Raw genomic sequence first — 13,408 nt, 5'->3', positions numbered from 1 at the left:
CCCAGCCCCTCCTCCTCCCTCAGACCCAGGAGTCCTGGCCCCCAGCCCCTCCTCCCTCAGACCCAGGAGCCCTGGCCCCCAGCCCCCTCCTCCTCCCTCAGACCCAGGAGTCCTGGCCCCCAGCCCCTCCTCCTCCCTCAGACCCAGGGGTCCTGGCCCCCAGTCCCTCCTCCTTCCTCAGACCCAGGAGCCCTGGCCCCCAGCCCCTCCTCCTCCCTCAGACCCAGGAGCCCTGGCCCCCCAGCCCCCTCCTCCTCCCTCAGACCCAGGAGTCCTGGCCCCCAGCCCCTCCTCCTCCCTCAGACCCAGGAGTTCTGGCCCCCAGCCCCTCCTCCCTCAGACCCAGCAGCCCAGGCCCCAGCCCCTCCTCCCTCAGACCCAGGAGTCCTGGCCCCCCAGCCCCCTCCTCCCTCAGACCCAGGAGTCCTGGCCCCCAGCCCCCTCCTCCCTCAGACCCAGGAGCCCAGGTCCTCCTCCCTCAGACTCTGGAGTCCAGATCTTTTTCCTGGCCCCTCCAGTGACCTGGCAGTTCGGGCCCGGGGCCGCCTGCTGAGGTGGGAATTCCAGGCTCACCGCCCTGGCCCAACTCCTGTGGCTGGGAAGGGGTCTAGAGTGCTCGCCCCTTAAGGAAATTGAAGTCCCTCGGGCTCCGGCCCCTCCTCCCCGCTCGTCCCCTTAAAATACCCGGGATCCCTATGGCAACCGGCGCCGGGCGACAGGTGTGGGTGTTATTTACGGGGCGCGCCCGAAATAGCCCGGGCCGAGGGTGGGCGGGCGCCGGGCGCGGCGAGGCGGCGGGGCCGGGCGGAGCCGGACGGGTCGCAGGCGGCGCGGCGCCCAGGCAGGACAGCGCGGGGGCCCCGGGCCAGGGATACCCGGGTGGGAGGCCCGGGGGCGGGGGGTCGGAGGGGACTGACACCCCCTTCCGGGCCTCAGCTGTCCTGTGCGGCCTCCTGAGGACCTCAGCTGCCTTTGCGGGACTCCCCTCCGTCCCGCAGCCACGGCCGGCAGCCGCGGTGGACATCTGCTGGCCTCTCCGTGCATGGCCCCTGTCCCCTTTGCCTGAGTGCCCGCGGGTCCCCAGCCTGTCCCCCGTCTGTGGGTGCTGGCGCTGCCGCTGCCTCTTGACGCCCAGAAGAAAGCCCACCGGCCCTGGGGACCCTAGTTCCTGCTTCTCCCAGCCCGAAGGGACCCAGACCCCGAGCCTGGCCACATGTCTCCAGTCACACAGGGAGCCCTCGCTGCTCTTCCCGCGTGCCCCAAGCTCTGAGCCTGGTGGGGCGCTGGCCACGTGCTCTGGGTCAGCCCACCCAGCTGTGGCTCAAGCCTCCAGCCTCCAGTTCTCCAGTCTATGGGATCGGGTTTTTCTTCTCCAAGCCCCAGAAGCCGCCTCGACCCCTCTGTTTGAGGTTCCAGCCAGGTCTGGGGCCTTTCTGCATCCTAAGAAAGGAAACCCAGCCCCACCCACTCCCTGCAAGCCCTGCGGCTGGGCTCGGGCTGCCCGCCTCGGCTCTGCCTCCCTGGAAGCCGTGCTGCGCCCCGGCCCATCCCGGAAGGACGATGATGTGGTCCAACTTCTTCATGCAGGAGCAGGGCCGGCGTCGGCGGGCTCGGGGGCAGCGGAGGCCCGGGCTGACGCCGGAGCGTGAGGGCAAGGTCAAGCTGGTGCTGCTGCTGGCCGCCGTGGGCGCCACGCTGGCCGTGCTGGCCGTGGGCACCGAATTCTGGGTGGAGCTCAACACCTACAAGGCCAACGGCAGTGCCGTCTGTGAGGCTGCCCACCTGGGGCTCTGGAAGGTGTGCACCAAGAGACTGTGGCAGGCCGACGTGCCCACAGACAGAGAGACCTGTGGCCCCGCGGAGCTGCCCGGAGGTGAGCGTCCAGGGTGGGGGGCCCGAGGACAGCACTGGCACCCTACAAGGAGCCTGTGCTCCAAGGAGCGAGTCAGCTCCCAGAGCCTGCAGAGGGAGAGGTAGACAGAGACTTCCCAGAGTGTGTGACTCTTGCCAACCCCGAGAGAACCTGTGCTTCACAGCTTGTTTGCGGTTACAGCGCATACCCCAGCTCAGCCTGTACCCCAGCTATAGTCTGTGCCCCAACTACAACCTGTACCCCAGCTCAGCCTGTACCCTAGTTACAACCTCTTCCCCAGCTCAGCCTGTGCCCCAGTTATAACCTGTACCTCAGGTCAGCCTGTGCCCCAGCTATGACCTGTACCCCAGCTCAGCCTGTACCCCTAGTTACAACCTGTGCTCCTAGCTGAACCTGTGCACCAGCTATAACCTGTACCCCAGCTCAGCCTGTGCCCCAACTACAACCTGTGCCCTAGCTCAACCTGTGCCCCTAGTTACAACTTGTGCTCCCAGCTCAGTGTGTGCCCCTAGTTACAACATGTGCCCCAACTACAACCTGTACCTCAGCTCAGCCTGTGCCCCAGCTATAGCCTGTGCCCCAACTACAACCTATACCCCGGCTCAGCCTGTGCCCCTAGTTACAATCTCTTCCCCAGCTCAGTGTGTGCCCCTAGTTACAACCTGTGCCCCAGCTCAGCCTGTGCCCTAGTTACAGCCTGTGCCCCAGCTATACCCTGCACCTCAGCTCAGCATGTGCCCCAGCTATAGCCTGTGCCCCTACTACAACCTGTGCCCCAGGTATAACCTGTGCCCCAGATCAGCCTGTACCCTAGTTACAACCTCTTCCCCAGCTCAGCGTGTGCCCCTAGTTACAACCTGTGCCCCAACTACAACCTGTGCCCTAGTTATAACCTGTGCCTCAGCTAGCTTGAGCCCCGAGGACAGCACTGGCACCCTACAAGGAGCAACTCAACTTCCTGAGAGCCTGCAGAGGGAGAGGTAGACCCCGAGAGAACCTGTGCCTTACAGCTTGTCTGCAGTTACAGCGTGTACCCCAGCTCAGCTTATGCTCCAGCTATAACCTGTACCCCAGCTCAGCATGTGCCCCTAGCTACAACCTGTGTCCCTAGCTCAGCCTGTGTCCCTAGTTACAACCTGTGTCCCTAGCTCAGCCTGTGCCCCTAGCTACAACCTGTGCCCCAGCTGTAGCCTGTGCCCCAGTTACAACCTGTGCCCCAGCTCAGCCTGTACCCCTAGTTACAATCTGTGCCCCAGTTACAACCCATTTTCCAGCTCAGCCTGTGCCCCAGCTCAGCCTGTACCCACATCCCCGAGCGGTGTGTGGTGTCCATGCACCAGTGTGTTTCCCTAGAGAAAGCTTGGCTGTGTCCCCAGACCCAGCTGGTGCTCTCAAGCTGTACTCACCCCGACAGCCTGCACTCCCGAGACGGCTGTGTGCCCTGTGCCCGTGCCCAGGGACCACCTGTGCCCCTGTGGAGGCTGCCTGCATCTCCATCCCGTGAGCCCTGGGGAGAGAGACCACCCTGACATCCGCCCAGGGAATAGTCCCTACCTCTCCCCCACGTACACAGTCTACCCCACGAAGCCGTGCACAGACAGCTCCCGGCATCCCAGGACGGACCTGGTGCCTGTGGAGCAGCGCTCATTTCCTCTCCCAGTCCCCTCGAAACGCCCAGAGTGTTTCTCTGACCCTGACCCTCTCGCTGTGCCCTGCTGACACCCCATATCACCTCTTTCCTGCACCATGGTCCTTTCATCCCTTGGGCTGTCACAAAGGACCATAGCCTCCTTGCTGAGCCCTCACCTCTGCACCCCCCAGCCCATCCCAACCTCCTGAGGCCACCTCCCAGTCCCACTTCAGGGTCCAAAGACCACCCCTCGGCTGCCCAGGGCGATGCCCACCTTTGGGCTTCTGCAGGGGGATGCCACATCCTTTGGTGCCAAGATGCAGGATGTCCTAAGCAATTAGCAGCTGGCGAGGGATGCCAGGCAGCCGCCTTGTTCCGGGGCGGGGCGGGCGTGGACCCTGCGTCCCCTCTGACTCTGAGATCCCCTGCAGCCTCACAGCTGCCCCCTGCACCTTCCCCGCCCCCCCGCGCCAGCAACTGTGCCTGTGTCCTCTGCCTTCCTGTTCCGCTTCTGCGTGGGGATGTCCTTTGGCTCCTCCACAGGCTGCACGCCCCTCCCCGGCTTCCATTGCCCCTGCCCTCTGCCTGCCTTCTCCAGTGCTGTGCCTCAGTTTCCCCCTGTGTAGAGTCAGAGGGTGGCTCAGACTTGGTGGCTTCTGCGGGAACTTCTGGCTGTAAAACCCAGCTTAGAAAGAGCCCTTTTTGGAATGGAGCTTGAGGTTTCTTGGGGTTAAGTATACCTAGTTGAATCCTCAGGTTATACAGCAAAATCTTGTGCTTTGTTTTGTTATTTTTTTTTTAATTTTTAACTCAGCTCTTTAATCTGTTAGACAAATGTGGATGTGTATTGTGACTTGGATAAGATATAGTGTTAGTTTATGTGCATATGGTTTTTGAAAGATTGATTTATTTATTTGAAAGGCAGAGTTATGGGGGGGGGTGCCTTCCATCCACAGATTCACTCCCCAAATGGTGGCAGTGGCTGGGGTTGGGACCAGGCTGGAGCCAGGAGCTTCATCCAGGTCTCCCACATGGGCGCAGGGGCCCAAGCACTTGGGCCATCATCTACTGCTTTCCCAGGTGCATTAGCAGAGAGCTGGATAGGAGGCGGAGCAGCCGGGACTTGAACCAACGCCCATATGAGATGCCGGTGTCACAGGTGGCGGTTGTACCCGCTACACCACAGCAGCGGCCCCTGGGAAATACAGTTTTCTGGCCCAGGCGCGCACGTGTGTGGCCATCATGGGCTGAAATGCTACGCGATGGCTGTGAATGTGCTGCCTCTCCCTGAGCGAGTGCGAGAGCTTCCCACTTCGGCTAGTTCCAGTTCCCAGTCTCGGCGGTTCCCTCTCATCTGCCGCCCCTTCTGCCAGCCTCCCTGGGCAGGGGCAGCCCCTCCCCGCTGGCTCCGGCGCGTGCCTTTGGCACCTGCTCTCTGCATCGCCATTCATGTCCTGTGCCCACTTCGCACGGGGTCAGTGCTGTCGTCCTGCCAGCCCTTTATGAATTGCAGACGGGGCTCCCTCCCGAGAGGGAGCTGTTCCCAGCACGCAGCCCTCAGTCTCCGGTGTCTGCGTGTCCTCTGCTGAATAAAGCGAGTGTCCTGTCTGATCCCAGCGGGCCCTCAGCTGCTGGGAAGAGATCACCGTCTCGTTTTTCAGGCGTTCGGGCAGCCACAGATCTGGACCTCAGAGCTGGGAGCTGGATCCCGGCTCCCAGATGGGCGTGGGGGCAGGTGGCACCCGTGTCTGAGTGTTTCCAATGTCTCCTTTTTAGGCTCCCGTGAGCCTCATTCAGGGTCCAGCCCTGAGCTTTCCCAGAATGCCACTCGTCACGGCCTCCCTCCCTCCCTCTCTCTGTCCCCCACAGAAGCAAACTGCAGCTATTTTAAATTCTTCACCACGGGAGAGAATGCCCGTATCTTTCAGAGAACCACGAAGAAAGGTGAGCACCTCCGTGGGGGAGGGGTGGGGTCCCGGCTCTCCTCCCAGGGACATGGGCTGAGCATCGGCCTCTGCAGAAGTCACATCTCTGGGGAGCAGTGGCACAGGGTCAGCAGCAGGGGGCGTGGTTCTCCAGAGCCTGGTGCCCTGGGGCTGTGCCCAGTGCTGTGCGACTGCAGGCGAGCCACAGCCCCGTCTGTGTCTGTGCACGCGAGCATCTCACGGATGCGCCCTCGCCACAGGCAAACCGGGGTCTCTGTGCTCCCCGTGCCTTGGTGTCCCCGCCAGGATTCCATGACCCAGGGCAGAGCCTGGGCTATGAGGCCCTTCCCTTCCCTGCCCCTCCCTTCTCTTCTGCCCTGGTGCCATGTGAGCCCAGGCAGGCCCCCGTGCACCTGTGAGGTAGCGAAAGAATCCTCGTGCACACCCAGGAGACACCTGCTGGGTGCCGGTGGGTGCCCCGTACCTCCTATATGCCTATATGCTGGAGAGAGATTTTGATCCCGACTTTATGGGGAGGGAGCTGAGGGCTGAGGGAGTGACTGCCTGGATCTGCAGGTGGGAAGTGAGAACCCCAGCCCCGTAAGGCTCCACCTTTGCACGGCCTTGCGTATGCCCCACTGACTTAGTGTCTCCGCTCCATACATAAATTAGAGCCCGATGACGAGTCACAGTCAGTCATTCCCGTATCTCTCCAACCTGCCTGGCCCCTCTTCGCTCTGCGGCCCTGCCTGAGCCTTAGTTCCAGCAGCGGTGGACGTGGACGCCCCGGGCTGGATGGCGTAGGGAGCTCCCCTCCCGTCCGGAATCGTCCCCCCGCAGAGGAGCCCTTCATTCCCTCCATCCCACGTGCTCCGCTTCTCCCCCTGCCGCCCTCACAGAGGTCAGCGTGGCAGCTGCGGTGACAGCCGTGCTGGGCCTGGCAGTCATGGCCCTGGGGTGCCTCTCTGTCATCATGGTGCTCAGTAAAGGTGCAGAGTTCCTGCTCCGAGTGGCAGCTGTGTGCTTTGGCCTCTCAGGTGAGGGCTGAGAGCTCGAATGGATGATGCGAGGTGGGATGTCCCAGCACCGTTGCATGCTGGGAAGAGAGACGTCCACGCACTGTTGCATGCTGGGAGGTGGGAATGTCCAAGCACCATTGCATGCTGGGAGGAGAGACATCCAAGCACTGTTGCATGCTGGGAGGTGGGATATCCAAGCACCATTGCATGCTGGGAAGAGAGATGTCCCAGCACTGTTACACACTGGGAGGTAGGAATGTCCAAGCACCATTGCATGCTGGGAGGAGAGACATCCAAGCACTGTTGCATGCTGGGAGGTGGGATGTCCAAGCATCATTGCATGCTGGGAAGAGAGATGTCCCAGCACTGTTACACACTGGGAGGTAGGAATGTCCAAGCCCTGTTGCATGCTGGAAGGAGTGTTGTCCAAGCACTGTTGAATCCTGGGAGGTAGGGAAAGCCCAAGAATTCTAGGAGGGTCAGAGATGGGAGAATTTCCAAGCTCTGTTGCTGGCTGAAGATGGGAGGATTTACAGAGTTTTAGGTCTGGATCCTTGCATGCTACTGGAAGGCAGGCTCTCCAAGCACTGTTGTAAGATAGGAGATGGAGGAAGCTTGAGGACCACGGGAGTCTCTAAAATGGGAGCGTTCTAAGCCCTGGTGTTGGCTGGGAATTGGGAATCCAACACTTTCTTGGATTTGGACCTGGAGTCTGCAAGCACTGTTGCATGCTGGGACGCAGGGGCAGATCTCCAAGCACTGTTGCATGCTGGGAAGTAGGGGACAGTCTCCAAGCACTGTTGCATGCTGGGATGCCAGGGAAGACCCAGGGCTGTAGCATGGTCGGAGACGGAGAGTTCCAAGTGTCGCGCTGATTGGGAGAGGAAGTGTCTCCAGTGTTTTTGGATTCAGACCTGGACTCTGCAAAGGTGTTGCATTCTTGGAGTTGTGAACAGTGGCGCTCAGCGATAAAACTTGAGTCCATGCCAGTCTAGCTCAAGTCTGTATAGTAGCTTTACTAGGTGTAGACGACTCCTCTTCACTGTGGAGATGAGAAAATCAAGGCTCAGAGAAGTGAGATTGAATCACTCGTGGTCACAACCAGTGATGGTGGAGATGGGAGCTGAAACTAAGTCTCCTTATTCCAAAACATGCCTCCTTTCACTGCACTCGGGGGCTCTGTTCCTGTGGGATCTCGGTAGGCTCAGGGCGTGGGTGGTGGGGAACATGCTGAGCTAGCAATCAGCTGGGCTGGGTTCTGGCCCAGGCTGTGCCTGAATCACTGTGTGACCTTGAATGCAAGGTGCAGCCGGGGCATTCAGGAGCAGGCTTGAATGGAAACCAGCGATGAGCACATTCTTACTGTTGTCGCCCTGGAAGGAGGAGAAACCCAGTCACCCCTTTTCCTTTCGTTCAGTTAGCCATTACTGCACACACGTGTGCATACATGCAGGCAGTGTGCATGTAGCATCATCAGAGTGTGCAGGGAGGGAAGGCTGTGCCCTCGGGAAGACGCAGGTCTGGCTGAGAGCAGAGGACTGCCACCGGAAGTCCCAGTTACAAGCTTCAGGAAGGGCTGGGGAGGAAGTGAGGCTTCTGGGGCGTGCGGGGTTCAACACGGGGTTCCCTGGGGGCAGTCGGAGGAGGCCTCTCCGCGGCGCCGGGGGCACCGGGGATCTCAGCACCAGCTCGGTGGATTTGACCCTGAAGGGAAACCAGTGTGATTGGAGCATGGCCCAGGGGATTCGGCAGAGAATCTGGAAGATCCGGGTTGGGGTCCGATGCCTTAAGAGCTGTGTGATTTGGGCGAAACATTTTCCCTGTTTGGGGCTCAAATCTCCTCCCATTCGTGAACCCATTGACCCAAAAGTCCATTCATGTGTCTTTCCAATGATCCACCGGTTCCCTCCCCTGTTGCATCCCCTTCCTGTCTTCCTTTTGTCTTCTCTGCTACCCTCTTCCCCTCCCCACCCTCCACCTGCTCTATCCATTGTGTGTCCCTCCGTTCATCCAGCAAGCGTCCCTGTAACACCTAAGTCAGCCTTCGCAGGCACCTGTTCTCGGGCGTGTACGCACGGTAGGAACTGGGTGCCAGCGTCATTAGCAAACTCACACCTGTGTCACTCCTGGGAGAGCCGCAAAAGTGTGGCCATCACGGTGGTTTCTGAGTGTCTTGAGCACGGAAGCGATGGTGGATGCCAGGCGGCCATTGCTGCGGTGGTGTTGGGTTTCAGGGGCCAGGCTGGGGACCTGGGGTCTCCCAGATCAAGGGGCTCATTTAGGTTAGGCGATTGTTCCTCTCCAAGAAACAACCACCCGAATAGCAGGTTCTCTTGGGAGAGAGAAATTAGGTGAGTGGACAGTAAGTACGTGGACCAGCGTATGTTAGGACGATGCGTGCTCTAAGCGGAACGTGAAGAGGTCATGAGAGCGAGCTGGGGGAAGAGGTCAGGCATGGGCTTAGGAGGGAGGGTCACCTGGGCAGGCGCTGTTTCATCCAGACCGCTGGCCCTCAGGCTTGGAGGAACCGGGTGCCCCCTGAAGACCTGGGAGCAGTCGTGGGGGCAGCTGCTCCTCCTGGTTCGGGGGCAGGCAGGGCCTGTGTGAGTGACACCAGGAAGTCGGGTGCACCGGGTGTGGCTGCAGCTCCGCCGTGGAGTGGGGGTCGTGACAGGTGCACCTGCCGCACAGTGTCACAGGGAGCCGGCGAGCTTCGGAGGCATTGGGTAAGATTCCTGTGTGGTGGAGGTCAGGGGTCAGGGAAACGCTGCCCCCCACCCACTTTGCTGTTCGCCCCATGAGCTCAGCGGCAGGGTAGGCCACCAGGAGAACTGGCATGGAATATTTAAGATGCCAGGGCCGCATGGGGCTTTCCTGGCGCATGACTCGCAGAGCCATCAGCACCCTCTGCGCCGCCCCAAGGCCCTATGTTTCTGACTCAGGCCTTGGGCCAGAAATGAGACAGTGCCCTTGGTTCTTCGGCCCCTCCCCCACTGTCAGCCACGCCCACCCACAGGCCCTGGGATGTGATTCTACCCCTCCCACGCGACCCCACCTCCTCAGGGCACCACCCCGTTTTCCTGTGGCCTCCTGGCCTCCGCCTGCGCACCCCACCCCCCCGTCCTCCTCCAGGCCCGCAGAGCAGATCACAGGGGCCGCTGCTGCCCGTGAATCCCCACCTGGCTCCGTCCGCATGGGCCATGCGGGGCTCCTTGCTGGGGCCCAGACGCTCCAAGCTCGTGCCTCCCTCGGAGCTCTGCGCCCTGCTGCCTCCGGGGTCTGGAACGTTCTCCCACCATCTCCCCATGTGGCCCGATTCCTGCTATCAGCCCGTCACCGGTCAGAGGGAGCAGCTCCAACCTCCTGGTCTACCGGAGGCCCTCTGGGTGGGTGTTGCAGCACAGGGGGTGAAGCCGCAGCGTGGGACACCCACGTCCTTTATGTGGGTGCTGGTCCCAGGGAGTCCCAGGTGCTCTGCTTCTGACCCAGCTTCCTGCTAAAGTGCCTGGGAGGCAGCAGGCGGTGCTCAAGTCCTTGGGGCCCTGCCACCCACGTGGGAGACCCGGATGGAGCTCTTGGCTCCTGCTCCTGGCTTTGGCCTGGTCCATCCCTGGCTGCTGCAGGCATTTGGGGAGTGAGCCAGTGGATAAAAGTCATCTCTCTCTGTGTCTCGCTCTTTCTCCCCCTCTCTGTCTCTCTGTCTCTCTCTCTCTGGAGCTCACTCCTCTGTCTCTGCCTCTTCTCTGTCTCTCTCTATCTCGCTCACTCCTCCCTCTCTCTCCCCCTCTCCCTCCCTCCCTCCCTCTCTCTCTCTTTCTCTCCCTTATAGCCAGCTGGGCCCTTACCTTGTCTTATTTGTTTAAGATTTATTTATTTATTTGAAATGCAGGATCAGAGAGAGAGAGAGAGAGAGAGAGAGAATAAGATCTTCCATCTGCTGGATGCCTACAACAGTCAGAGCTGGGCCAGTCCAGACCCAGGAGCCCATCTGGGTCTCCCACGTGGGTGCAGGGGCCCAAGCACTCGGGCCGTCCTCCACTGCTGTACCAAGTGCATTAGCAGGGAGCTGGATCGGAAGCAGAGCAGCCGGATTGTGAGCCGGCACCCGCATGGGATGCCAGTGCCACAGGTGGTGGCTTGACCTGCTATGCCACAGCACCGGCCCCTACCTTGTCTTATTTTTGTTCTTAGCGTTGGTCAGTACCCAAAGTTACCCGTCACATCTGCATTCCTGTGCTCAGGCTGCAATAATGAATGCTGGGAGATGGTGCGGAACAGAATCGAGGGCCTCACGGTCCGGAGCCTGAAGTCCCGGCCGAGGCTGAGGCTGGGCCGCTTCCTTCTGAGGCCTCTCTGTGGCTTGGGTCCCTGAGGCCTCACGTGGTCTCCCCTGCCCACCCCGGCCTGTCTCCCTTCCAGTTCTTTTGAGGGCCCTGCTGCCTGCGGGCACACTCGCACGCCCTCGCTCTAACTCAGCAACCTGGTTAAGGGGCCACCTTGGAATCTGGTCTCCTGACCAGGCATCTCCCTGGCGACCATCCTGCACCCTCCGCAGAGGGATGTGGCCACTCTGGGCCCTGTCTTTGCAGCAGGAGCCCAGTTAGGACCTGGTGAATGGGTCAGGACGGGGCGCTGCAAGACCGCGAGAGCCCGCCCTGGTCAGAGGGTGCATGGTGCCGCCTCCCGGTGCCGGTTCTGTGGTCTGAGCCACAGCGCAGGGTCTAGGAGGCTGGGTTCTCAGGGCAGCGGTGGCGGGGGAACGGGGCTGAGGTTGGGGCTGGGCTGCGGGGTCCGAGAGGAGGACGGGGCGGCATCAGTCAGAGTGCGGCAGGCGCGGCCCCGCCCCTGCTACGAGTCCCTTTACCCTTTCTGCCCTCCCGAGGTTTCTCAGATGACAGCGATCTTGTTAACATTTCTGCTTGTTCTGGGGACGGGAGGGGGCCTGGCAGGTCCGCTCCTCTGGCCCCTGGTCACTGGTGTGCGCTGGCCTGCGCCGTGCCTCTGACCCTGCTCACCGACCCCTGTGGTGAGCCGCTTCCGTCTGTGTGTCCATCATCCGTCTCCTGCCACGGAACAGAAGCCCCACGGGGAGGGCTGTGGCTGTCTTGTTCCTTCCTCTCCTTCTCTTGTGCCGTTTTCTCTAAGAACCAACGTGCACTGCGCCTGGCTGCTCCTCTTTCTGCCTGGCGATCCTCACTCTTCAGGGGACGCCTGTGTGTTTCTTGATTCCCGATTCACTTTCTTAAAATAGGCTGTGAGGAAATACGTCGAATGTGACGTTTACCACTGTCACGGTCTTTATTTTTTAAAGATGTATGTGATGTATTTGGAATGCAGAGAGGGAGGGAGGGAGGGAGGGAGGGAGAGAGAGAGAGAGAGAGATCTTCCATCCACCTCTCAAATGGCCACAAGGGCCAGGGCTGGGCCAGGCTGCAGCCAGGAGCTCCATCCGGGTCTCCCATGCCCTTGGGCCACGTGCTGCTGCTTTCCCAGGTGCAGAGCAGGGAGCTGCCTGGTAAGGGAGGCCCTGTACCTCCTCAGCTCCACTTTCCCATCCCCTCCCTGCAGCCCCTGGCCGCCCCCACCCCACGTCTCCCCTCTCTGTGGGTTTGTGTCTTGCTCTGAGTTTACCTCCTGCTCCCAGAGTGACCAGCGACATAGGAGGTGTTTAGTGAGCACAGGTGTCCCTTGGTATGGAGGACTCTAGGCTCCGGGACTCACCCCCACGGGCACCCCTCATACTTTCAGTCATCACTAGATAACTTGTCATTATGTATGTAAGCCGTATTAAGTATGTAAATACGAGAGGACTTCAGTTTGTGAGGGTGGAATTAAGCGATGAGTGTATTTGGGTGTGAATGAGGTAGAAATCCGTGTGTGATGCCAGACACGCCCGTTGTGAGAGAGCTGTGCTTTTGCACCCCAAGACTTGCCCTGAGGCCCCCTCCAGCCTCTGTGTTCCTTGGGGGACCTGGGACAGGGGTGCACAGGCTGCACCTGCTAGGAAGAGACGCAGCCAGGTTCCTGAGGTGTGGGTGCACCCACCAATGGATGCAGGGGTGCAAGCGGCAGGGGACCTCGCCGGCTCCGTGGTGGCAGGGAGGGGAGACCCTGAGCCCGGCTGCCCCTCTCTCTCTCCGCAGGCCTGCTGCTGCTGGTGAGCCTGGAGGTGTTCCGCCATTCCGTGCGCGCCCTGCTCCAGGGGGCCGGCCCCGAGCCCCCTGCGGACCCACCGCTGGCCTTCGAGTACTCGTGGTCCCTGGGCTGCGGCCTGGGCGCCGGCCTCATCCTGCTGCTGGCGGGCGTCTGCTTCCTGCTGCTCACCCTGCCCGCCCAGTCCTGGGGCTCCCTCTGTGTGAAGCGGGGGCCGGGGGCCACCTAGAAGAGCCAGCGGCCTGCTTCCTCGAGGCCTCCTCTTCCTCCTGTGACCCTCCCTTCGGGGACCCACCCATGTTCTCCTCTTTCCTCTGTGACCGTGGCTTTCCTCTGTGGCTGGATTGGAGTGGCTTGCGCGTGGGAGGGGCTGAGGCTTTTTGCAAACGAGGGTCCCCAGGGAAGGCCGGTGGGGACCTGACGTGGGTGATGGGGGTGGGGGCGGGGGATGAGGTCCGGGGTCTCGGGAGGGGAGTGGGGAGCCCCCCTTGGGTTTCCAGGCCTGGATTCGCCACCCTGCACCTCAGGGTTCAGAATCCAGATCTGACGGAACTGTGATCTGATTTGGGAATTAAAGGTTTGGAAACGGAACCGCTGTGATGTGGGGTACGTCTGTGATGGGGTTTGCGTCCTCAGGCAGAGAGAAAGGCCCCGTGTCTACTCCAGAGCCCACCACGGGCTTCTCGTCCATCGACCGGGACCAGCAGAGGGAGGCCCCACGGAGGGCAGACAACCCGGCACTGGGCCGGGCTCGGATACGGCTGCCTGTGCAAGTTCCCATGTTGGGGCTGGAGCCCCGTCCTTTCTC

At 61.2% G+C, this 13,408-nt stretch overlaps 1 protein-coding gene across 1 annotated transcript; it reads left to right on the top strand.

The window, feature by feature from the left end:
* The first annotated feature begins 779 nt into the window (after positions 1–779).
* CACNG6 (calcium voltage-gated channel auxiliary subunit gamma 6) lies at positions 780–13,191 on the top strand. The gene is made up of 4 exons (XM_002723346.5): positions 780–1,873; positions 5,373–5,447; positions 6,328–6,465; positions 12,591–13,191. The coding sequence occupies exons 1-4, from the start codon at positions 1,561–1,563 to the stop codon at positions 12,827–12,829; spliced, it is 765 nt and encodes a 254-aa protein (XP_002723392.1). The 5' UTR covers positions 780–1,560; the 3' UTR covers positions 12,830–13,191.
* Positions 13,192–13,408: the final 217 nt, after the last annotated feature.

This window comes from Oryctolagus cuniculus, chromosome 18 (genome assembly GCF_051225735.1).
Source record: "Oryctolagus cuniculus isolate XC-2025 breed Fujian yellow rabbit chromosome 18, ASM5122573v1, whole genome shotgun sequence".
Taxonomy (NCBI): Eukaryota; Metazoa; Chordata; class Mammalia; order Lagomorpha; family Leporidae; genus Oryctolagus; species Oryctolagus cuniculus.
This window is presented reverse-complemented; position numbering and strand designations above follow the sequence as displayed.